Source organism: Podospora pseudopauciseta (genome assembly GCF_035222475.1).
Source record: "Podospora pseudopauciseta strain CBS 411.78 chromosome 5 map unlocalized CBS411.78m_5.2, whole genome shotgun sequence".
NCBI lineage: Eukaryota > Fungi > Ascomycota > Sordariomycetes > Sordariales > Podosporaceae > Podospora > Podospora pseudopauciseta.
The window spans coordinates 1,704,165-1,727,465 of record NW_026946666.1 but is presented as its reverse complement, the minus strand read 5'-3'; the positions used below and the strand labels follow the sequence as shown (position 1 = coordinate 1,727,465).

Genomic DNA, 23,301 nt, shown 5'->3' with positions numbered 1-23,301 from the left:
ATTATTACGCTCTATATACCTCTACACTCCTCCCACCTCCTCCAGCCACTCGATATTAGCTACTTTGGGCCGCTAAAACAGGCGTACGGTAGCCAGATCGAGGACTTAATACGTATATATATTAACCATATAAGCAAGCTCGAGTTCCTCTGTACCTTCCGCGAGGCCTTCTTTGCCTCTATAACAGAGAGGAATATATAGGGTAGCTTTACGGATACTGGCCTTATACCGTACGATCCAAAGAAAGTGCTTTCTAAGCTAGATGTAAAGCTTCGTACGCTAACACCTCTAAACTTACGGCCGGGCACGGCACTCCCTTAGGTCTCCCAGACACCACACAACCCTCGAGAAGCCAACTTACAGTCAACGCTCATTAAGACTCGCATTACTAACCATCAAAATAGCTCCCCGACTTCAATACTGGCTACGGTAGACCAGCTTACTAAGGGTACAACGGCTATAATGCACCAGGTGGCTCTCCTTCGTGCAGAAGTCTCTTCGCTCCGTAAGGCCAATGAGGCACTAAGTAAGCGCCGGAGAGCCAAAAACACGTGTGAGGCTTGAGGGTCACTTACTGTACAAGAGGCACAGGATCTACTGGATCAGAAGGCCGTGGATAGGGAGGGAGTGCAAGAAACGCAGCCGGATAGTAGTAATGCAGGGGGGGCTCGTACGAAGGTTCAGTGCTGTAGTGTATGCGGTAAGCCTGGGCATAATGCGCGCACTTGCCAGGAGGCTGCAGAAGCATCTGATTCAGCTGTTTCTGATGTAATTATGGTTGCTTCCTAGTATTGTTGTGTAGTAATTGAGGATAATGGTATAAAGGTTGTGAAAAAGTGGTCGCTCGCTTATATTGGTCGCTCGCTTATAATGTACGTTACTTGAAAAAGAACCTGAAATCTATTCGTATTTGTGTCCAGGCTTTATTCAGTCCCTACACTCCAATATGATGGTACGGGACCTCTTCCCGAAGCTCCTTTCTACAGGCCGTTTGGTGTTAGCCTAGTCACCCAACTAATCTCTGTGTTTTGCTACTGACATTGTCATGGCAGGATACCACATGTCATCCACCATATGCTTAATCTTTATTTTAGGATATGCCAAAATCACCCACTGTTCTAGTTACTAGATACATTGCCTTTCTCTTCTCGACCGCCGTGGATAAGCAGTTTCTAACAGTACCTAATTATGTACATGTTTCCCCGATCATCTGGCCCTCAAAGAATCCCAGCAAATATTTCGAGCGAGGAGTCGTGGTCGTTGACCCAATTGACGATACGAGAGAAATTGCGACACATGTGAACTGTAGATACACGTGCCTCAGGCTGGGCATCCCCGTGGTCTGTGTAGAAGATAAAGCCAGTATCGGCATGGCACATGAGCACCTGGCGAAGAAGATCGATGCAGCGATCAACATGTTCCCAGGTCGTTTCAGGCGGATCCTGGAAAGTATCGACATGCTGATAGTGATTTCTCCAAATGAACTTTCGGGTGATATATTCAAGCAGTGGAGCTGATGAAAAAACCTCCACCAGGGCGTAGTGCCGATTTGCGCTTTTCGTAGGCTTGGATATTGGGTCGAACGCCTGAAGTGTTTCGTTGTTCACCAAGATCATTGGTTCTGCGAGCTTCGCATCAGCATGCTCACACTGCCAACTTGATGTTTAGGGCACTTGAGTACGTACGGTCAACCGGAGAGTCCCACATCTCATCGAGCTCTTCCCGGGGTTGTCCCTTGAAAACAGACGGCTCCCCCAGCTCAGCATCAAACCTCATGGGCGACCTCTCTAGGTCCGACAACGGATCTACACCTTTATTAGTATTCAGACATAACAATGTTGTTAGCGTGCGTGGTGGGTGATCGCTGTGCGAATTGAGACGAGGAAGAATGCATGTTGAAAGGATTAATAACCGGACTTTTGGATCCCAGTTTCACTCATGGTAGGTACCTAACCTCAATCCTTACAAGTTGGAAACTGCCCCCAACAACTCAGCCATGTGTCCAGGCATGTGTTATGCCCGTTGGTCCCGCTCAAGACAACGGTTTATTCCATAGCTTGACTAGTTGTATCCCTGAACCCTCGCAAAAGACCCACGCATGTGCTTCCTTCACGGGGTGTAAGTATACTTCCCCCAGCCGAGAGGATCATCCTTGACGACAATATCCTTGTCCACCTTGTGCATAAGTCGCCTGTTCCAAGCCCATTGCTGAATCTTGGAAAGACTACGACATGTGTGAACGACTTCGGCAACGACCTTCGTGGGGTGGTTTAGTGACATCTGAGCAAAAGTGGTGGGGTGACGTCGCTACTACACCGAGCAGGGGTCGCCATGTTAGATACCTAGATATCCAGAAGGTTAAGGGGTCGATGATTGCGGCTAACCATAATGCTTTGCCGTAGCATATCAATGCAGTGATCTATGTGCTCAATCCCCATCGAGTCATCCGTGTTTTGACTTGTCACCCCACGATAGATGCCCTTTCGTCTCATATTTTGTTGCCGCATGTCAGCGAAACCAATCCCGAGCGATCAAGATTCAAGACTAAGAATAAGAGAATCACTAATCACACCAGGCAGTGAAGTTGGTTGAAAACAGCCAGCTGGACAGCATATCCACCTATCATCGCCGGGTATTGGAAGTGTCTTGTTCTCCATTGGTCTCGCCTCCTCCGTGCTGATTCTGGAGATTCCAACTGGAAAAACAATTAGTAAGTGTCCTGCGCGGGACGGTGTGGCCATGGGTACTCACAATCATACAAATTAGCCCACAGTTTGTCGTTGTGAGGGTTGGGCTCCCCCCTGAAATGGTGATGTTTCAATGCCAAATGCACGGGAGAAATGTGACCCGTTCGCACTCGATAGCTGTCAACGCTGGTGCTGAGATATATCACGATGCAGTCGTCAGTAATTATTGTGAAGACACAGGAAACCTTTGACAGAGTATGTGAGCAGTTCATCGGTTATTGAGCGGTAAGGATGACAAGGTGGTGGTGCACTGTGATTTCAGTGATAATACCAACCATATCAGACTCTTGTGCCTTGTCTTTGTCGATAGCTGACCATGCCCAATCTAGGCCTAACCAACGTCTTATTTAGACGAGACGTCGGGGCGTATAACCGCCTTAATAGATTACGACTTTGCCTGAATCTCCTAACCTGCTTACGAGTTTCTTCGCTCATTTGACGGGCTTGGGAGTCAATTTCGAGGTTGGTCCTGCGATAAAGAGAGTTGGGAGGTAGCATTGAGGGATGCCAAGCTTCATGGGTTTCCTGCCTCCCTGCCATCTACTAGCGAATCAGACTCGGGAGTTGATTGGGTTGTTGCACGGGAATGGGAGGCATTGGAGGCTGAAGGAGTCAGGCGACCGAGGACTATTGATGGAACTGATAAGGTGGCTGATGTTGATGCGATCCTGTGTGCGATTTTGCCGTGGCGTGTTACCAACGCGGAAATTTTGGCCCGTCCGACGGAGGAGGTGATTATTGAATGCAGGAATGATAATGAGAAGCACCTGGATAAGTTGTTGGCCTGCCTGGGTTTTTGACTGGTATGAATAAGGCAGATGGCTGGATGGGAATGGAAATCGATGTTTTGTGAGCTGGTGTGTTGGTTATACGATTTTGCTTTGGCCTTGCTCGAGTTAAGGGAGATTTACACAAATGCTACAGAATATAGGTAGTTTACATAGATAGGTATAGAAACCTAACAGAGAAAAAGAAAACTATACGAGTCTGTGAAAAGAAGCTCTAAAACCACAGAGTAACCCACGTGTAGGCCTGACAAAAGGTGGGACAAGGTGAATACTGGGAGCAACCACACTTTGTGCAGTTAGTTAGCATGTTCAATCCCTGTGATATGGACGGGGACCTCTCTGGTCTTGGTGGTCGTTAGCGCCTGGTTAAGGCTACCGTGTGGTAAGATATGGTGGGAGGAATATCAAATGTGGGTTTTAAGTTCGACAAACGCCAGAGCCTTAGGCGAACTGATCGAAATCCAGGTAATCATAAAGATAACTCAGCATCGTTAGCTTTTGTGGGTGTCGTTCATGTCCCTAAGTGTTTAATATGACACTTGGAGGGTGTAAACATATAAAGAGAAAAAAATACAAAAGGGGTTTTCGTATTGCCTGATAGTCACTCACCTGGTAAAACAGTGTGATTTTCAAGGTTGAAAATATACATCAAAGAGGAGAAATAATAATCGGAAGCACCGGGTGTGGGCCAAATGTGTCAGTGATATAGCATGTGCAATATAAGCCTGGCAGCGAGGTAAAAGAACAATGGGAAAACCAAGCTATAAACAATGCGGTATCATTTTAGAAGAGCTAGGGCGCATTTCATTATCTAAAAAACACCCAAAGAGATCATGGAACAAATAAGCCTTCGCAGATGATGACTTGTTGTCAGGTTCTTTTGTGCTGAAGTTAGGAGTAACGCGGCGAGAGACTCAAAATAACAGAAGATACCAAACATGCCACATCGTATTGAATGGTGGATATCAACTTTGATAGTATCGGCTTTTTAATCCAAGCAACTATCTATACCCATCTAAACGAACCTCTTCACTAATCCAAATATTTATCTTATTTTAAAAGATAACCGTTAGGGTTAAAAGTTCTGTTGATGTAAACGACCAAGGGCTCCAAGTGTCTGTTCCAGAAGTGATTGGCAAGAGTACCATCATGTCGATCCAAGCAGAATATCAAAGCAAAAGAGGCCCTTGTAATGGGCAAGATCCCGGACAGACCCAAGGGTGAGCGGGAAGTATGGTTGTCCGTTCCTCGTGAGGTGCGAAGCCTGGTTCGAAGGACTCGAAGTGAGGAGCTGACTGTTTCTGTGATGTGGTTTTACCAATACAAACGGGTCTAAATGTGTCTGAAGTTTATAATTGGTGTAATCATGTTCAGGCTGTATAATCACTTCCCATCTCACAGCAATTGAGGCCTACAGGAAAGGACAGGAAAGACACAAAGGTTTTGATATATGATCATGTGCAGCGACATCAAACTTTTTGAAGAAGAAAAAAAAGAATCCCTGAATCGATTGACCACTAACGCCTGAGAATGAAACCATCGGCCTACCTAACCCACCCCCGTGACACCTTTTCTAGAAAGAGTCAACAAACTCAGTCTGAAACCTCCCCAAGCAACTCATTCAGGTATGCCATCATCTCGAGCGAAGCTCACTCCCACTCATTGCCATCCTCGTTACAAGCCTTGAGCAGACCATCAGCAGCCTGGGCAAGCTCGGGAATGTCGGACTTCTCAGCTATAGAGGGAGGTAAGAAAGAACATGTATCAGTGAAAGATCTCCACGGAAACAGTCGTGTAAAGCCATTTTTTTGATTGACATACCATCCTGCTGAGTCTTGGAGGTCTGCGAAGATACTCACCCAGACTCGATCCTGCAAAGTCCAAAAGGCTTAGTACATTGCGCTTTCGTAGCTTGGAGAATGACCTACCACATGTTCTCAGACAACTCCCTGCCAAAGCGGCAACCCTCGTGAGCACAAGAGAGAAAATCCAGGATGTGCTCGCGCGCAGGCGAGTCGAGCCTCATCCGAGCAAGATCCTTGAAAGTGGTGATGAGCAGCTGTCCCGACCGCGCGGACGAGGGTGCTGTTCCGCTCGGTGATGCGGAGGACCTTGAGTTTGGAAGACTCGCTGCTGTTCTTCCAGGTGAAGCCGGCGGTCGGGAACCAGGTTGAACCGTGGCCGGAATGGTGTGAGTCGGGGCTGTGGGATGATGTAGGGGAAGGCATTTTGCTGGTGATTGGTGGTGTTGGAGGTGTTGGAGGTATTGGAGAGTTTGCCCTCTGCCCAGAGTTGTTCTGGCTAATGTTGGATATAAGAAGGAAAGGGCTCTGGAGGTTGTTGAGTGTGAGGGGACAAAGAGGGAGAGAGCGGGAAAAGTAAAAGCATCGCATCCTCGACCAGGAGGACAAGATTCCACCCATGACGACGTCGTCAATTATTGGGAGCCGGTGAATAGCGAGCCTGGGAGATAAGACAGTAGTTGCTCCTGAACAAGTCTATTTGCTCCATAATTGATGTGGTCTTACTGGCTGCTCTGGACGGTTGATAAATAAAATAAGACAATAGTTGCTCTTGAAGTGAACAGAAAACTCCAATAGCTAAATAATCAATGAGGTTTTACTGGCTGTCGGCGTTGATGACGACATCAGAGAGTGACCTAACCAGCAAGAGCTAGGATTGCAAGAGCAATAACTGGAAAATTGTGTTTTGGAATCAGATGATAGGGTCTAGAGATTTCGGGTGGAAAAGTATTTTTGCTCCCATTGCCCGGTGTTGATGCTTCCTAGGTAAACAGGAGACTGGAAGCCTGCTGGCGCATCATGAATAAAGCCTAGAAAAGTGTAGTAGAAGACGAATGCTACTACTTAGGCATTATAGAAAAGTTGGTTAGCCTGATAATCCGTGGTGTTCCACTGGCCATCGTTGTCTTGACATCAGAGCATCCCCCAAGCTGCCCACAGTTCGAATCACAAGAGCAAGTCGAAAAACAGCTTGTTGTCGAAGCCATAACAATACTGACCGTGAGATCGGACGGCAAAATATCTATGCTCCCGCTACCAGACACAGACCGCAAGTTGTCATCAGGAGCAACTGTGATGAGTTGGTCTCTCTCTCTCCCCCGGGTTCAGGGGCTCAAGTTGTGATGGAGAAGTTGTTGGGAAGAAAAGACCTTTCGTGTGAGATCTAGCAATAATTAAATACACAACACATGGAAAAAGTATAACTGGTAGCCCTGAGCAATGAATGCTCTTGTGTGCGAGTCACCGCCGGTTTGTTTTGAGGTTTGTGATCAACCCCTGAGTCTTGGCGTGTTGTGGTAAACAACAGACCTAGTTCAAAGTCAGCGGGTCGGCTATGAGTATTTGCTGGGAGCGGATATGCTAGACTTTTCTGGGCAAGCGCTTCTGTATGGTTTGTAAGAAGCCAGGATTGGGTTGGTCGGAGTTTGTTTTGGTATTAGGTTGACTGTCTACGGGCCTGCAGGCAGCGGTGATGATAGGAATGCAAATGAGAGTCAGATGTAGTGACATCTCTCAATGGCTACACAAAGACAAACTTTCAAGGAAAACACACCAAATACATTGTAAACCATGCTCCAGAGCATGCTAACTACCTACCTTGCCCCTAAACTCCTATCAACAAATTTCAAAACGTGCAAAAAAGAAAACATCACCCCACCTCCTTACCCTTCCCTTCATCATCGTCCTCCTCCCCCTTTTTCTTGTCCTCCTCCCCCTCACCTTTCCCCACCCCCTCAACAAACCCATTCCCAACCTCCAACCCACCTCCCAACCCCAAAACGACCCTCTCCCCCGGATTCCACCCCCCCCTCAACTCCCACAACCTCACCACCCCCCTCTGCCCAACCCTATGCACCCGCCCAAAAACCTGCCTCCCCTCCCTCCTCGTCCACGTCGGTCCCGTCAAAACCAAATACCCCGCCCTCTGTAGATTAAACCCCGTCCCACAAACCCCCGTCGGCGCAACCAGCACATTCGGCGCCGCGTTCCCCACCTCCAAAAACTTGTCAATCACCCTCTGCCTCTCCAGACCAGTCATATTCCCATGAACATAAACCGGCTTCACCCCTTCCGGCTTAGGGTTAGTAAGCCACAGAAACAGCAGAAGCGATTCCGCCTCGAGGGGGGAGAATAAAACCAGCTTTTTGCAGGAGGAGGACTCCCCTGGAATTTTTGTCTTGTCGTTGACCATCTGAGTGATGATGGAGGAGATGGTGGCGAGTTTTGGGGAGAGGAGGGTGAAGGAGAGGAGGTGAGGGAAGTAGGGTGTTTTGGAGGGGTTGCCGGAGGCGGTGGTGAGGAAGGTGGATACCTCCTCGGGGGAAAAGGTGAAATTTGTTGTGGTGCTGGCGATGGAAGGGAAGGTTCCGCATAACCGGAGTTTGAGTAGGAGATCTGGGCCGGTGGTGGGGAGTTTGAGGTTTGCGGTGGGGGGGATGGTGGTGGAGGCGAGAGATTGCAGGGGGGGGATGTGGCATGAGGGAAGGGTGTGGTCGATGATGTTGACTTTGAGTTTGCCGAGGGAGGTTAGTTTGGTGGATTGGAAGGTGTCGGTTGCTAGGCGGCGGACCATCAGGTGGGTGAGGAGCTTGTCGAGGCGGTGGTAGTATTCGTTGATTTTGGTTTGGGGAAAGGGAGATCTTTGGGTGGTGGAGGTAGTGTAGGAGTCGAAGAGCTTGATGCACTCGTCGAGGTGGGCGACGGTGGCGGATGATAAGGGGTGGTCGGGTTTGCTCCAGATTTGAGGTCGTTCGAGGACTTCAAGGGCAGAGCGGAGGTCGGAGGGGGAGTTCTCAAAAGGTGTGCCAGACACAAAATAAACCAGAGGAATGAGTCGCTTGTTATTGATACTGGAGGTCCTAAGGTGCTTAAGCCAGACAGTGACGCGGTTGACCTCGCCAGTGGAGGCAGCGTATTGGTGAAACTCGTCCAGCATGACGGTTCCGGAAGTGAAGGTGGTCTTGCTCTTGGCGAACTCGGCAACCAGCTTGTGGATTGACTCCGGAGAGACGACAATGACAAAGTAGCTCTGAGCTGTGGCATTACCACTCCGCAGAGACGCGAGCTCGGCAGAGGTCAACTTGGAGTCCTTGTCAGTCATGTGAATGTCAGTGCCGTAACCACGGACTCTGATGACCTTGCCGTCCAGTTTGGTCTTTGCGTCCTTGACCATGGGTCCGCAGTTTCTTGCCGGCGCAATAATGACATTGGGTCCATCGGGAAGGCGATCAGCCAGGTTTCTGGTAAGTTCGTTGTAGCAATAGCATTTGAACCCCCATTTCTGATCATAAGGGCAGGATCGAGCACCTTTTGAGTTCTTGGCGTTATGTTTGTTAGCCGGTCCTTTCTTGACAGCTTTCCCCTTGGCCGATGGACTCCAAAACTCAGTAACATCAGCCTTACATCGCCGAAGGTTGTGAGCCAGAAGGAGGACACCAAACATCTCTTGTGTCTTTCCCAAACCTTGCTCATCCGCTAGAAACCCACCCCTGACATCATTCAGAACAAAATTGAGGAGATTGTAGACGCCCATGATCTGGTAGTCGAACAAACCAACAGTCATGCCGGGAAGTTTTTTGACGGGAACACGGGTGCTGTGAGTGGCCGAGGACGCCTTGATGGCGAGCTGTCTCCTGTACTCCTCCGCATGGACGCCGAAGAATTCAAGACAAGAGTTCCATTCGCGTTCCGTATCGCCATCATTATAGGCCCCGAGGCTGTCATCAATGACATCACGGTAGTTTGCGCCGTAATCCGGATCCTCGGTGGTAGTGATCTGGTAACTGTCCACATTTGGCTCAGCCTTTTCGTCATGTTTCTCGGGAGAGGCACGAGGGCTCGAGATAATCGGTGATTCAGTGGTTGCGATATAGAATGTTTCGGTAGCAGACACAATGCTCGTGGTAACGCTTCTCGGGGAGCTGGGGGGGGTGTTTTCAAAGAACCTGTCGGGAAGAAAATACCAAGGACTGATGACCTCGTGGGTATACTCTCTCTTAGACAGAAACCCCGGCTTAGTAAGACCGGTAGGATATTTGGCGTGGCGCTGACGGAACTTCATGTCCCAGTACTCGCTCTCTGTGATGAAGTCGAGCTCAAGAGCCATCTCAGGAAAGTCATCCCAGTCTGAGAAATTCGGCTGGTCAGGTTCCTCAAGTGACCCCTTGGAGGGTGGTGGTACTGCTGACAAGACCGCTCTGTTGTATTCCTCCTCGGTAGTATTGGATGGCTTGAGGGAGAAAGAGGGCTTGTCTGTGACGGGTGGCTTATCACTCCCTCCAATTCTCCAAAGATCATTGGGGAGATCTTCCAGATCAGGTCGAAATTCCATCTCGACATACCGATCATCTTCTTCGCTGCAAGCAATCTGAATCAGTAGTTGTTCCCAGTCAGATCTATATTCCAGATCCTTCTCCTCGCCATTCTGAATGACAAAGAGCTTGTGCAGGATGCGATCATAGCCAAGCTGTCGGTTCATTCAGTTCTTGAGGCGTGCAAAAGACTTGGGTAAGGGTTCTTGTCCGGTTCTCGAGCTGTTCATAGTTGATATCTGCTACAGTGTGTAACAGAAAGCATTCAACAGGCTTGTCGGATGTGTCATCGCGGTAAAGGGGGTCACTTCCAGAGCGAAAAAGAGTGGTAAAGAGGCTTGTGGTCTGAAAACCAACTGATATCGTGATTTGCTTCGTATTAATACAAATATTCACTGGATGAGGACTGTACCGAACAATTCCAGTCCGAAAGAACCATGCTCATCTGCAATGGTGGCGAGCTGAAACAATCCAACTGGAGGCACCACCCAAAATGTCCTTGAGCTGGAGTCAAAGAACCCCCCACTAAGCCCTTGTGAGATTGTCCAAACAAAGGAAGCCCCGTGCTTCTGTACTTAGTACCAGGCCGCAACATCTTTGTTATGGTCTTTTTACACTTAGTTCCGATACTTGAGGTCAGGCGTCAGCCCAGGAATAGCATCCAACCCTAGAGACATGGTCAGCATTGCCCGTGCAACGTCATTCTGGAACTGGAAGAGAGGTAGAAGCTTACAGCCATCAATCTTCTCGCGCACATGGAGAGGGCCTATGCATTGGTTTCCCGTGGCTAAGCTCTGAGACTTGAGCTGTGGGCACCTATCGCAATTGGAGTCCATGGCAATTTGCAAAGCATTGTCTTTCCAGCCAAAAATATAATCACCGTGATTTCCGAACCCAGTCTCGTCGCCCTGGCTCCAGACAAATGGCTGGCTGCCATCTTCGGGCCATAGGTCCTTTGCATTGAACTTGGATGTGTCCCAAATAACTTCAAAGAAGAGCTGTGGAATCTTGACGGGGTGAGATGCCGGGCATGGGCCATTGTTCTCGAAGGTACCAGATGCAGGGTAGGCAACATGTGCCATGTGGTCGGGCGTATCGAGATTCTTGCCATCCCAGCAAGTTGGAAATCGGACATTTGACATGATTCCTGCCGGGCAAGGCCGCTTGGGCATATCGAGCGTCTCTCCAGTGCGGGTCAGAATGTTTTGCAGACATGTGTATGTAAGTTGTCGGAATCTCGAGGCTTCTTCGCGGGTGCGGTATTCTTGTTTGCCGATCAGCATTCGGAAACCAGGTCTGAAAGCCGTGACGGTGCCCGGCCCCCCACGGCCAGTGAAGAAGGGCGTGTAATAGACCGTCATGCCACCATTGGCAGCTTCAAACCCCATATTTGGCTTTTGCGGCACCCGAATAAACGACCCATTTCGAGCACGGAAGTAGAGGATGGCTGTCCAGTAATTGGAAAAGTCGTCGGCGAAGGTGCAAGTGGTGCATGTCGCCTGAGAGGGAGGTGGTGTTGCTGGATCCATCGTGACGTTGAATGCATTCTACCAACTAGTCAGTCTTTGCTTTCATTCGAGGGGGGGTATCAGGACCAACATACGCCTCCGACGATTTGGTGAAGATGTGGAGATGGAGCCATTCCAGGATTGACCAAGCTAAGGGGCACAGATTCGTGGTCAGTCTGGGATCGTTAGGTATTTAACGAAACGAGGGGCTCACGGGTCAAGTCGCTCAACCACGAGCTGCGAGCATGAGAAGCGTAGCAGGGCGCTTGCCGTCGACGCTGTCAGCGCCACGGCCGCAAGGAAACGTATGTGCATGTTGGAGGTGTCGCGACTCAGTCTCTGTTGTTGTCGATATCAACAACGACAAGAATGAAAGAGTCGGAAGGCATGGCTAAATGTCATGGCCAAGGGGACAAAGTTTGGTGATGTCGCCGCTGGAGGTGTGCTAGATTCATTTGAAATTTTTGGCTGATCTTGTCTATTTTGGAGGTCAATATAGAGAGGTCGTCTAACTTGGAGCCGGTACTCCAAGGCCAGTCATCTGATTGATGGATAAGTTTGTCGGCATGGCTGCTGCCGCATTGCTTCTCGGCACTGGGGAGTACCGGCAAATGAGTCCAGGAAGAGATAGATTCATAGCAAATGGGGCTGATAATTGCTTGCATATAGTTGCCTGTCCTGATCCCGGATCTGTGCCGAAACTGGGGTGAGCTTGGTTCGCCAATTGTGGTCTATTTCGTAAGCTTGGAGATCATGAAAAGACAAGGCAAACCTGAACAAAACGTCCAAAGCTTATTAGTTGAAAATAAATGTGGTTTATACGTTTTGTACGAGCGTACCTACCTGAGAGGTTGAGGACTCCTTCCCAACTTCAAGCTTTCAGATAGGCAGCAGTCCATGATTGGGTCGGCTGTATGGAGCGGAACTTTCCGCACACACATCTGCACTTGAATATTTCTACACTGTCGTTTTCATTTTCCGTGGTCTATTTTCAAAGCAACATCACACAGGCCACGAGATATCACGACGTTGACGACCTCGAGAGATCAACTCGACTAATACAGTCAAGTCATCAGCCGGTTGGCAGCTGCTCACCTGAGATACGATAACCAACCTCCACTACACAGTCCAAAAAATCCCCCCTTATGCGCAAGATTGCAATCCTTCATTAAACATCGTGTTCGGTATGCACACGATGCACACGCCGTCGAGAATTCGTCGCAGCAAAATCCCAATTGGTCGTACTGCATCCAAGACCTCACTAATTAATGGCCTGTGCGTGAACACCTCGCAGAACGCCAAGCCATTTGGACACCACGCTTACGGAAAAAGCACAGATGCTCATCACCGACCACAGTTGCCCTACAGCGTGTGATTCATCCCAAGACGAAACGTTGAACTGTCACTCGTTGGATCGCCGCCGTTGTCGTTGCATTAACGTTCCCACTGTCATCCACCTCCAACGATGTCCGAGAACAGAGCCTCCCCAAAGATCCAGGGGTAATAAACGGGCAATGTGAGACGAGAGTCCAAGCTCCGACACTTACACGCCATGCCCCGTGCTCCACCACACCTTTCTTTCTGGGGAACATCGCGCACAGCATTGGCGGCCCCCGAATACGCACGTGTGGAGTTGGTGTCGTGCTTGGTGGGACGCCTGTCCTTGTCATTTGCAATCTTTGCTTCCATTTGTCCTCAACCCTGCAAACAGCTACGTAAATCACGCAGGAATCGGGTCAAGGTAGCTACAGAAGGGGACTTTTTGGGGGAGGGGGTGATGGTATGCTACATACCATGTGTCGATCGTCCGGCTGCTGTGGGATCGCCATCAATCGTCTCGTTTTTTGTTCGCCGTCCTCGGGTTGTGGGAGAGTCCGGGGAATCCATGATATGAACGGCTCACCCAATATCTCGGGCAGCCATCCCGCCTTGCCCCAGATTTTTCTCCCCGGACTGGCTTTCTCTTGTTGATCGTTCCCCCCTTGCACCCCACCCACTGGCAGATGAGGCAGCCGTTGAGCGGAACCGCCGTCGTCGGGTAGTTTGTTGTTGTTGCTGTCCTCGCCGTTGCCAGCGCCATCTTCTGCGAAGCTGGCGTGCTGCGACTCTGATGTCGCACTTTACTGCCACCATAACGACGACCGACTTGACGTCATATTCCCATGAGCCCACGACAACGCATGGCTCGACCAAGGTAGCACGGGGTGAGGCGGAAACGCCAGGGTTCAAGGTCAAGCAGACGGTGGATTATGGGCACCAGATCAACTTTACCATTTGGTTTTTGACTGCCTTGTCGGCGGCCTTTCTGGCACTGAGGGTGTACTCCAAGTCTTTGAGGCATCGAGGGTTGTGGTGGGATGATCATGTTCTTATTGCTTCGTGGGTGAGTGGTGCCCTTTCCTATCCCCTACCCAGCAGCTATCTGACAATGCCACAGATAGCACTTGCCTTGTCTTGTGCCTTCGTCTCCGTCTCTGTCACCTACGGTTTTGGTCGGTCACTCTCGCTCTTCAACTTCAAGAACCTCAACATCTATCTGTTATACTGCAACTTGGCCGGCACCTTCTCCATCTTGGCCGCTTGTTGGAGCAAGACCTCGTTTGCCATCACCATCTTGCGCATATCAAACGGATGGATGAAGTGGCTGGTCTGGTTCATCATCGTGACGGTTAACCTCTCGCTCGGGGTGGCGATTGCGCTCACGTGGGGGCAGTGCACGCCAATTGCAAAGATCTGGCAGCCAAATCTGGAGGGAAGTTGCTGGTCCAAGCATTACCAGGTTAGGTATAACATCTTTACAGCCAGTAAGTCGAGTCTCCGATTGCACCAAAAGAAGGGACTTACGTTTGGCTGACATGCTTTCAGTCTACTCTGGCGCAATGGATATTGTTCTCGCCTTGCTCCCCTGGAAGATCATCTGGAAGCTCACCATGAACAAGAAGGAGAAGTTTGGCGTCCTCGTCGCCATGAGCATGGGTGTTTTTGCCGGCGTCACCTCCATCATCAAGATAACACAGCTTCCCTCCATCTCCGACGCGTCGTTTACCGAGTCCACGACCCAGCTCGCCATTCTGGCCGCAGCCGAGGGCGCAATCACCATCGTTGCCGCTTCGATTCCTATACTCCGCGCTCTGCTCAAGCACAACGGGCCCCCGCCCGGCCCGGCAGAGTTTTATCACGATATTTACACTGGTTCTTCCAACGCGCAGGGCACAGGTCGCAGCTCGACGGTCATCAGTTCCCAGGGACATCGTCGCAATGAATCCAGTTGGAGCCGGGCGAGTCGAGTCAGCAGTAACAAAGAAACCAATGTCGGAGGTTCTTCTGGGCGGCCGGGGAGCAGGTCAGGGTCCGTCATCAGGTTGTCACGACTGTCGAGGTTTAGTAGGTTCAGTGCTGGGATGTTTAACCCGAATGGGTACCCCAGTGGGAGTAGGGGGTCGTCGATACGGGGCTCCATGTCGAGGAGCAGGAGTAGGATACGATCGAGGAACCAGAGCACGAATTCTTTTGGGAGTGACGAGGCAGGGGATGAATTTGAGCCGCCGCCTGGGAAGATCATCCAGACGGAAGAGGTCAGCGTGGAGTATGAAGTGAATGACAGGATAGGGATGCCGAGTGTGCCGTTTCCAAATAGGCCGATGCCGGATGATCTGCCGGATCTGCCTATGCCAGCGGCAGTGCAGATGACTACGGCACAGGTGCAAGAGCAGACGTTGCATCATTATCATCAAAGGATGGACTCTGTGCCGAGTGATAGGCAGTGGATGGGGGCAGCGGGGAGAATTGTGTAGGTTCGCATGGGGCATGAGTTTCGGGGTCTTCGTTTTGGTTTCGGGTTGGGAACGGTTGGTAAGGGAAGGTTTGGAGCATCTTGCATTTGTCTTGGTCGTTCTTTCGTTTTCGTTTTGGGTGCGGACGGTCATGACCTTGGGATACCCGGTTTATTCATGTTGCGAGCGTTGATTATGTGTAGCGTTGAGGTTTGGGATGGGGCCGCCTGTTCGAAAATATTATGTCGTTTAATCAATGATGTTTTTTTCTTGTTGCCTGCGACTTTTGTGCGGACTGCCCTGGCATTGAACTGGCAGCTGTTCTTGTATCAGATAGTACGAGGTTCCTGTGAACCCAAAGCTTTGAGACCAGTCCACTGGTTATGAACATGATGATGAAAATAAAAATCAATTATCAGATGATGAACTTGGTGAGGTCGATTGCCGAGGTAGTCAATAATAGACTGTGAGAAGAAAAAAGGGCAAAACGCTCACGGGCGTTGGCCGGTTACGAAAACCCAGAGGTTTTAACCAAGAATCGAACGATGGGTGTCTCGGGGCTACGGGGCTGCGATGAGCCCCGGCGGGGGACAGCCCCAATACCCTGGCCATTTGACCACGAGGGTGTTGTGGAGGGTGCTGGGGCTGGTTGAATGATGTGTTTTTGACCTGGTATATAAACCATGATTCTGCCCCTGTGGACCGCGACTGTCTTTGCATCATTACTGTCATCGACCTTTTCTCCAACTCCCCAATAACTTCTCCAACTCAGGTAAATTTAACATTCTAACCAAACTCTATCTCACAACCTCCCCTCCTTTACCAACCCCTCCCTCACCCTCTCATACCTCTCCTCAGCATCCCTCTCCGAATCAAAATCCAGTATCCACCCCTCCCGCTTCAAATGCAACACCTCCGGCTCCTTCCAAATGACATCCCAATCCGCCTTATGCCACTGCTCCCTCGTCGTAACCCCAGTCTTTTGCACCCGATGCACCCGCTCATACCTCAAACCCTCCCACACCCTCACCGCCTCCTTCACCTTTGTCCCATCCCCCTTGATCCTATCAAGACAAACCGCCAGCACCACCCCATCCTCCATAGCCTGACTCGCCCCCTGAATCGACGTCGGCAAAAAAGGGTGCGCCGCGTCCCCGACAAGTATCGTCCTCCCCTCCGGTGAGACAAACGTAGGCAAGGGATCGCGAAAGACAAGCTTATAGTCAAACAGTTTCTCCTCGGGAGTAGCCTTGACCAGTTCCTTCACGACCGGATCCCAGTTTTGGAGGAGCGAAAGCGCGGCTGGTTTCGAACCGGGGAATTGCCATGATTCGGATATGTCGGATGTGTCGACGTGGGTGCACACCCAGGAGATTTCTTTGCCGTTCTTGATGCTCGCCGCTAAAAAATGGACGTCGGTGCCGATCCAGGCGTTGTGGGTGTCGCCTCTTGAGACGAGGTGGGATGTTAAGGGGGAAGAAAAAAAAGAAAGGGGGGTGGGGAACCAAGACCGGAAGACGGCGTAGCCTGAGGGGAGGGGGTGGTCTTCTTCCCCAAGGATGAGGGTTCTGGCTTTGGAACGGACGCCTTCGGCTGCGATGACGAGGTCTGCGGTGTGAGCTTCCCCTGAGGAGGTGACAACCCCTGCGTGGGACGGGGTTTCAAAGTATTTTGTCACTGTCACCCCCAACCGGATGGGGATCCCGAGGGAGAGGGCGTGGGAGTAGACTAAAGAGTGGATTTCCCCTCTGTGGCCGTTTATTCTCTCACCCCAGGCGAGGTGTTCTTCTTTGAAGGATTGGGTTGTCACAAAACGGCCGGAGGAGTCGTGGAAGTGGACTTGGTCGGCTTTGTGGATGATGGGGGAGAGGAGGTCGGGGAGGTTGCCCCAGTTGGCGAAAATGCGGGAAGAGTTTTGGCCAAAGGAGATTATGTCGCCTAGGGGGGCGAGGGAGGGGGATTTTTCGAAGAGGACGAGGTTGGTGAGGCCTTTGCGGTGGCATTCGATTGCGGCGGTGAGGCCGGCGAAACCGGCGCCGATGATGATGATGGAGAGCGGGGGGGAGGAGGGGGGTGTCATGTTGGGGATGGTCCATTTTCAAGCGGAGATGAGGGAAGGATGGTGGTTTTAAGAGCAGTGATTGCTGACATTATACCTTGGTGATGGATGGGCTAATTAACAAGTACCGAGAGATGGTGCTGGACATTGCAACTGCATGCTATTACCCCGCATGAGATTAGGTTGGATCACCACTCCGTGCCTCGAGTTGGAGTCTGTCGGCGCCGGGTATTGATTTGCAGAAGCACGTCAGCCGGGATGTGAGCAAAAGCCAGAGAAGATTTTGATATGACCAGATTTCTGCCCTTCTGTCATCATACTGTGGTTGTTAAAGCCTAGAGGGCAGCCCTGTACCTTTGCCATACATCCCCCCAGAAGTGACGGTCCAGACTATGATACCAGTATATGATGCATCTTAGACTACCTGTATAATCAAGACCTGGTCTGGTTGACCGTTAGGCCAACAGCTTCGACGTCGTTGTTGGCGGAGCCCGGGCAGGTCACGTGCGGCTGCAACCAAAGCGGTGCGATTCTGACTGCCGTTGCAATTCGGGGAATTGATTGGCTCTGACGGGCCAGGCCGGACAGGGATCGACGCCAGCAAGGCCGAGCTCCCCACCTTTTCTTTCCAGCCACGCGCCTCATGCGAACGTTTTCAACCACATCAGCCTTGAACGCCCTGAGCCACCATCAAGTTTGATACCTCACTAACTTTTGCGCAAACGTCGTCTTTCGCTGCTCTCTCTCTCTCTCTCTCTCCCTCTCTCTCTCTCGCTCTGTCTTGTGTCTGCTTTTTGCTCTTGCTACCCTGTTCCTTTTTCTTCCTCTTTCCTTTGTCTAGTAGGTATACTTGTCCCGACGCCCCGACGCCCATCATCCCAGCGCCTTCATTATCCCCAGAGGGTCCACCAAGCAGCCTCGAAAGACATCTTCTCCACCCACACACACAATCCTTCCCTCTTTGGCCTTGTCACTGGCCTATCGCGACGACAACACACAGCGCGCTCCACAGCACAGCGCCTCTCTCTCAATCGCAGAGCTCAGTTTTGCCTTTGATCCAAGCTCAAGATCTCAGCGCTGCCTTTTTCGTCTCGTTTCTCTGCCTGCCGCTGGCCTTTCCGCAAAACCACGTCACGCGGCACCTGATCTTCTTCAATTCTTCCATCCCCAACCTCCAAAGCATCAATTGATGCGCCTTGCGACACCGACACAATGTCAGCACCATGTACGAATATTCAGGAGCTTTTCCACCCCATGCCGCTCTCTTTGCTGACCCGTTTGCTTCCAGTGACGGATGAGGAGACCACAGAGTACAGCCGAATCATTGACGGCATCCTCGCCGCCGCCGACCTCCAGACAGTTACCAGGAAAAAGATTCGCCAAGGACTAGAGGCTGCGATTGAGAAGGATCTGAGCGATCAGAAAGTGCGTTTACTCCTGGTCCCGGCGCAAAAGCTGGCACTGGTTTCTAACTTTGTGCCCCTCCACTAGGAAGCAATCAAGAAGCTCATAGAAGCGCGTTTCGACGCCGTATCCGCCAACAATGCCGATGCAACGCCTCCCGAAACGAATGGTTATTCTCCAGAGGATGGAGGCGAGGATGGAGGCGAGGATGGAGGCGAGGATGGAGAGATCCAAGTCTCGCTGCAGCCAGCCAAGAAAAAGGTGAAGCGCGAGAGCTCCAGTGAGGATGCCGACCGTCGCCTCGCCGCCGAACTTCAGGCTCAAGAGAACGCACTTTCAAGAGCCCGTGTCACGCGCGGAGCTGGCACCACGAAACCAAAAGCAAAGCCCAAGGCCAAGGCTGCCAAGAAAAAGAGCGCCAAACGCGTGAGGTCCGATGATGACAGCGAGGTCGAGGACGGCGAGGAAAAGCCAAAGAGAAAAGCCGGAGGAGGCTTTCAAAAGCCATTTAATCTCAGCGAGGCTCTTGCGGATGTGTGTGGCGAGCCACAGGTACGTTCCTTGCTCCCGCTACCCCTCGTACGTCCCCCACATTAACGAATAAAACAGTTGTCGCGCCCACAGGTGGTCAAGAAGCTCTGGGACCATATCAAAGCCAACGAGCTCCAGGACCCCAACGACAAACGCAACATTAACTGTGACGAAAAGCTGAGGGCTGTCTTCAGGCAGGACAAGATCAACATGTTCTCCATGAACAAGCTCTTGGGCAGCCAGCTCTACCCCATCGAGGAGGCCTAGAGGCGGACATGTTTTGGATTTTTTTCTTTTCCTTGTGAGGCAGGCGGGGCGCGCATTGCATATCGTCCTGAGATTGATCTTATTTCTCTTGGCTCAGGATTTATGCCTCGTTTATGGCTGGCATGGATACGGTTGGGCGTCTCGTGTTTACTTTACGGCATATTTCAGTCTTGTTTCTTTTTCACCCCGGACGACTTCGATCTTGGCCTGTGCTTTACTCGTCAGAGGGTTGGCTCACTGGATTCTGAAGGTTGAATGGGACGCACCAGGCATAGGATGGTTAACGGGATTGGAGCACAAATACTTTTTCCGGCGTCGTATGGATCTGGCGCTTGGCTCACATTCCATGGTCTTTGTTTACACCCCTTCGAGCCTGATTTTCTATGATTTGTTGAAGCGGAAAATAGCGACAGTTCAGCGGGACAAGCTTGGGGATCACATGGGTACTTTTGGACGTGGTAAAAACGTCCGGGTCGGGTGTGCCTGAGTGGAACAACCGTTGAACTGTGTCGGGGGTTTGTTGCCGCCATTAGTAGGGTCAATGGCCAGCAAGGAGCAGGGAGGTGCTCTGAACATTGGCCATCTTGTTTACATGAATTAACATAGTGCTAATGTTGGAAGCGGTTGGCTTGAACAAACAGAGGATATGATGTTCATTATCGGCAGGGTGCATTTCTGTGATATGGCGGCTGTACAAGTGCCACACCACACCACCAACGATGTTGCTGCGCCATGCCCTGGGACTCCCTCCTCTTGGTTCATCTGAATAGATATGATTAATACCTGCAGGCTGCAGGAGTGGGAGTGACTCTGCAAGGCTGAACTCCAGTCTTCCCCCAGATTACACTACCAAGGCTGTGGTTGGGTGAAGCTTTCAGGGGCAGAGCCCAGGCGAGTGACACATTCGCCGACGGTGGTTGGGGCCAATCAGGAGGCCGGTCAAACGCCGGTTAGATCCGTTTGAGACCCGCTTGGCGGAGCACCCCTCCAATGACGCCAATGAAACCCCAAAAAGTTGAGCAAACGTGGAATCTGTGGGAAGCTTTGAAATGCATGAAGCTCTCCTCGCCGCCAGCCTTCAAAGTACTCGCCCCCCCACTGTCTCTCTGTTTTGATTCTCGAACTCGACCTGCATACCATCTCGTCGTGATTGCGATTGCCTTCCTGCTCTTCTCCTGCACCTACTTTGTACCTCTCCGCTCCATATCTAAAGCAGAACAGCACCAGCTCCGATAGACATCCGGCCTGGAAGACCCCGCGATTTCCAGATATCTGTCGCAGCGAGTCAAGCTCCGGACATCGATTAGAACCACCCTCGATCCAATCCTTATAGACACCTACCAGACCGATATGGCTGACGGAGCTGCTCCTACTGGCGATAACCAGGCACCCAGCGGACCTAGAGGCGACGGCAACAGAGACAGAGGCAGAGGCAGAGACAGAGGTCGTGGCGGTAGGGGCCGTGGGAGGGGAGACCACTCTCGTGGTAGAGGGCGTGGTAGTGGAGGAGGACGAGGAGGAGGCGCCGGACACCACCGTACTGGAAACACGGCCACCACAGATCCAGCTTCGCAGGAACCAAAGAAGGCCCCCAACTTCAAAAAGACCGAGGCTCTAGACGGCCAGGCCGACGACAATGCCGAAACTTGCTTCATTTGCGCCAACCCCATCACCCATTTCTCTGTTGCTCCCTGCAACCACACCACATGTCACATCTGTTCTTTGCGGTTGAGAGCGCTCTACAAGAGCAAGGATTGTCCCCATTGCAGGGTGAGAAGCGCTAGCGTGGATGATTTGGGAGAACATGAACTAACCTACCTGCGCAGACATCATCGCCATATGTTATCTTCACCGATGACGGAACCAAGCGCTTCGAGGACTACACGGCCAAGGATATTACCAGCACAGATGACAACATTGGTATCAAATACGCCGGGGAGGAGATTGTGGGAGATACCATTCTTTTGCTGAGGTTCAATTGCCCGGATTCCGAGTGCGACTTTGCTGGTCTGGGCTGGCAGGACCTGCATCAACACGTCCGCAATGTGCACCACATGAAGATGTGCGACTTGTGCACACGGAACAAGAAGGTCTTTACACATGAGCACGAACTGTTTGCGGACAAGCAGCTCACCGAGCATATGCGCCACGGCGACGACAAGCCCGGCGCGGCCGACCAGACCGGCTTCAGGGGACATCCGCTGTGCGGCTTCTGCGGAGCTAGGTTCTACGATAGCGACAAGCTGTATGAGCATTGCCGCAACAAGCACGAGCGGTGTTTCTTGTGTGATAGGAGAGATTCAAGGCAGCCGCATTATTTCCTCGACTACGACGCACTTGAGCAGCATTTCAAGAAGGATCACTTTCTTTGCAACGATCGGGAATGTCTGGAGAAGAAGTTTGTTGTGTTCGAGTCTGAAATGGATCTCAAGGCCCATCAGCTTTCTGAGCATGGTGGGTCTGTAGGAAGCGGTAGAGATGCGAGGAGGGTAGACATGTCCAACTTTGACTTGCGCCAGAGATATGAGCAGGAGAGAGGGGCTCCTAGGGGCGGAAGAAATCAAGAGCGTCGGCGTGCGCCCGACCCTGCCAACGAGCCGATACCTGCCAGCTCCGCCCAGCCTCTGCGAAGAGATGAGATTGCCTTTCAGCGTCAGATGGCGATACAATCCGGCGCTGCTAACCGGGCACCGCCACCTGGCCCTGCTCCCGGCCCGTCTCGACCACCACCTCCAGCCATCGCAGCCGCTCGTGCGGCTGCCGCTGCCACCGCCGCACCCATCGACGCCATGGAAAACCTCTCCATAACCGACTGGTCATCTCTCACCCAGGAACAACGTGCCAGCTTGGCCCGTCACAACGCTGTCGTCGAGCGCGCGTCTAATCTCCTTGGCAACAACGAGAACAAGATTGCCACTTTTAGACAATACATCTCCAACTACAACCGCGGAAGCATGAACCCAACCCAGCTCATTGACGCCTTTGCTTCGTTGTTTGCCGACACCTCCTCCGACACGGCGTTGGGGACCCTGGTGAGGGAAGTAGCAGAGTTGTTTGAAGACAAGAAGAAGGGAGAGGCTCTCCGCGCGGCGTGGCAGAACAGGAGGGCGAGAACGCAGGACAGGGAGGAGGAGTATCCTTCCCTTCCGGGATTGGGGGGCATGCACGGCGCTACTACCTCGACGACGGGGTGGGCGACGGCTGCGGCGCCGACGAGAGTCACGCTTCACAACAATGGCGCTGCTGCTAACTCGAACCGGGTGTTGAAACTGAAGAATAGCACTAGGAGAGGGAGTGTGGGTAACGCGTCGGTGATGTCTTTTGCTTCGGCGTCGAGCGGTGGGGGGGGTAGGGGTGTTGCTGCTTCTTCGGCAGCTGCGTTTCCTGCTCTTCCTTCTGCGTCGAGACCTGCGCCGGCAGAGCCAAGTTGGACCGCTGGGGGGAGCAGCGCACCTCCGGCACCGAAGACCACGACTGCTAGTCACGTTGGGACGGGAGCGGTGAAGAGGGGGCCGCCACCGCAGACGAACAGTAGTGATGCTTTTCCTGCTTTGCCTGCTGCTCCGAAGCCAAAGACGACTATTTTTGGGTATGGGAGGGGGGTGGTGAGGAGGGATTTTGGGGTGAGTAGGGATACTGGATTTAGCTGGGGTGGTGGTGGTGGTGGTGGTGGTGGTGCGGCAAGTGGAAGTGGAAACGCGGGAGGGGCAGGTGAGGAGGTGCAGCAGCAGCAGGATGGTGGGCAGGGAGGGCAGGGGGGTAAGGGGAAGAAGGGGAAGAAGCAGGTTTTGGCTCATTGGGGCTGAGATCAGGTTGTAGGGAGGGGAGTTGTTAAGAGGGTGATATAAGGTTGACATTGCATATGGGGGTGTTTACGGTATGTGTGTGTA

General features: G+C 51.7%; 8 protein-coding genes across 8 annotated transcripts; 4 read left to right on the top strand and 4 right to left on the bottom strand.

The window, feature by feature from the left end:
* Positions 1-1,067: 1,067 nt before the first annotated feature.
* Positions 1,068-2,085, bottom strand: QC763_504318 (uncharacterized protein). The gene is made up of 2 exons (XM_062913025.1): positions 1,686-2,085; positions 1,068-1,621 (listed from the first exon to the last, which is right to left on the bottom strand). The coding sequence occupies exons 1-2, from the start codon at positions 1,774-1,776 to the stop codon at positions 1,218-1,220; spliced, it is 495 nt and encodes a 164-aa protein (XP_062764272.1). The 5' UTR covers positions 1,777-2,085; the 3' UTR covers positions 1,068-1,217.
* Positions 2,086-2,572: 487 nt separating this feature from the next.
* QC763_0084630 (uncharacterized protein) lies at positions 2,573-3,547 on the top strand (the record flags this gene model as incomplete). Its single annotated transcript, XM_062906175.1, has 4 exons — positions 2,573-2,710; positions 2,767-2,942; positions 3,132-3,209; positions 3,230-3,547. The coding sequence occupies exons 2-4, from the start codon at positions 2,895-2,897 to the stop codon at positions 3,545-3,547; spliced, it is 444 nt and encodes a 147-aa protein (XP_062764271.1). The 5' UTR covers positions 2,573-2,710; positions 2,767-2,894.
* Positions 3,548-7,207: 3,660 nt separating this feature from the next.
* Positions 7,208-10,036, bottom strand: QC763_504310 (uncharacterized protein; the record flags this gene model as incomplete). The annotated part of the gene is made up of 1 exon (XM_062913024.1): positions 7,208-10,036. The coding sequence occupies one exon, from the start codon at positions 10,034-10,036 to the stop codon at positions 7,208-7,210; it is 2,829 nt and encodes a 942-aa protein (XP_062764270.1).
* Positions 10,037-10,486: 450 nt separating this feature from the next.
* QC763_504300 (uncharacterized protein) lies at positions 10,487-12,174 on the bottom strand (the record flags this gene model as incomplete). The annotated part of the gene is made up of 4 exons (XM_062913023.1): positions 11,592-12,174; positions 11,473-11,527; positions 10,603-11,416; positions 10,487-10,536 (listed from the first exon to the last, which is right to left on the bottom strand). The coding sequence occupies exons 1-4, from the start codon at positions 11,690-11,692 to the stop codon at positions 10,487-10,489; spliced, it is 1,020 nt and encodes a 339-aa protein (XP_062764269.1). The 5' UTR covers positions 11,693-12,174.
* A 167-nt stretch (positions 12,175-12,341) lies between these two features.
* Positions 12,342-15,628, top strand: QC763_504290 (uncharacterized protein). Its single transcript, XM_062913022.1, has 3 exons — positions 12,342-13,760; positions 13,815-14,181; positions 14,243-15,628. The coding sequence occupies exons 1-3, from the start codon at positions 13,488-13,490 to the stop codon at positions 15,169-15,171; spliced, it is 1,569 nt and encodes a 522-aa protein (XP_062764268.1). The 5' UTR covers positions 12,342-13,487; the 3' UTR covers positions 15,172-15,628.
* Positions 15,629-15,952: 324 nt separating this feature from the next.
* QC763_504280 (uncharacterized protein) lies at positions 15,953-17,230 on the bottom strand (the record flags this gene model as incomplete). Its single annotated transcript, XM_062913021.1, has 1 exon — positions 15,953-17,230. The coding sequence occupies one exon, from the start codon at positions 17,228-17,230 to the stop codon at positions 15,953-15,955; it is 1,278 nt and encodes a 425-aa protein (XP_062764267.1).
* A 569-nt stretch (positions 17,231-17,799) lies between these two features.
* QC763_504270 (uncharacterized protein) lies at positions 17,800-20,121 on the top strand. The gene is made up of 4 exons (XM_062913020.1): positions 17,800-18,434; positions 18,498-18,634; positions 18,701-19,165; positions 19,223-20,121. Exons 1-4 carry the CDS (start codon positions 18,422-18,424, stop codon positions 19,409-19,411), a joined length of 804 nt encoding a protein of 267 aa, XP_062764266.1. The 5' UTR covers positions 17,800-18,421; the 3' UTR covers positions 19,412-20,121.
* Positions 20,122-20,761: 640 nt separating this feature from the next.
* QC763_504260 (uncharacterized protein) lies at positions 20,762-23,217 on the top strand (the record flags this gene model as incomplete). Its single annotated transcript, XM_062913019.1, has 2 exons — positions 20,762-21,181; positions 21,238-23,217. The coding sequence occupies 2 exons, from the start codon at positions 20,762-20,764 to the stop codon at positions 23,215-23,217; spliced, it is 2,400 nt and encodes a 799-aa protein (XP_062764265.1).
* Positions 23,218-23,301: the final 84 nt, after the last annotated feature.

Bases quoted from the DNA above. Each gene is read 5' to 3' on its own strand.
- QC763_504318 (XM_062913025.1), bottom strand. From the start codon at position 1,776: ATGAGGTTTGATGCTGAGCTGGGGGAGCCGTCTGTTTTCAAGGGACAA. The intron at 1,622-1,685 runs GTACGTACTCAA...CGAAGCTCGCAG, and splicing joins GTGGGACTCTCCGGTTGACC to AACCAATGATCTTGGTGAAC.
- QC763_504290 (XM_062913022.1), top strand. From the start codon at position 13,488: ATGTCGCACTTTACTGCCACCATAACGACGACCGACTTGACGTCATAT. The intron at 13,761-13,814 runs GTGAGTGGTGCC...ACAATGCCACAG, and splicing joins ATGTTCTTATTGCTTCGTGG to ATAGCACTTGCCTTGTCTTG. The intron at 14,182-14,242 runs GTAAGTCGAGTC...ACATGCTTTCAG, and splicing joins GTATAACATCTTTACAGCCA to TCTACTCTGGCGCAATGGAT.
- QC763_504270 (XM_062913020.1), top strand. The intron at 18,635-18,700 runs GTGCGTTTACTC...CCCCTCCACTAG, and splicing joins AGGATCTGAGCGATCAGAAA to GAAGCAATCAAGAAGCTCAT. The intron at 19,166-19,222 runs GTACGTTCCTTG...CGAATAAAACAG, and splicing joins ATGTGTGTGGCGAGCCACAG to TTGTCGCGCCCACAGGTGGT.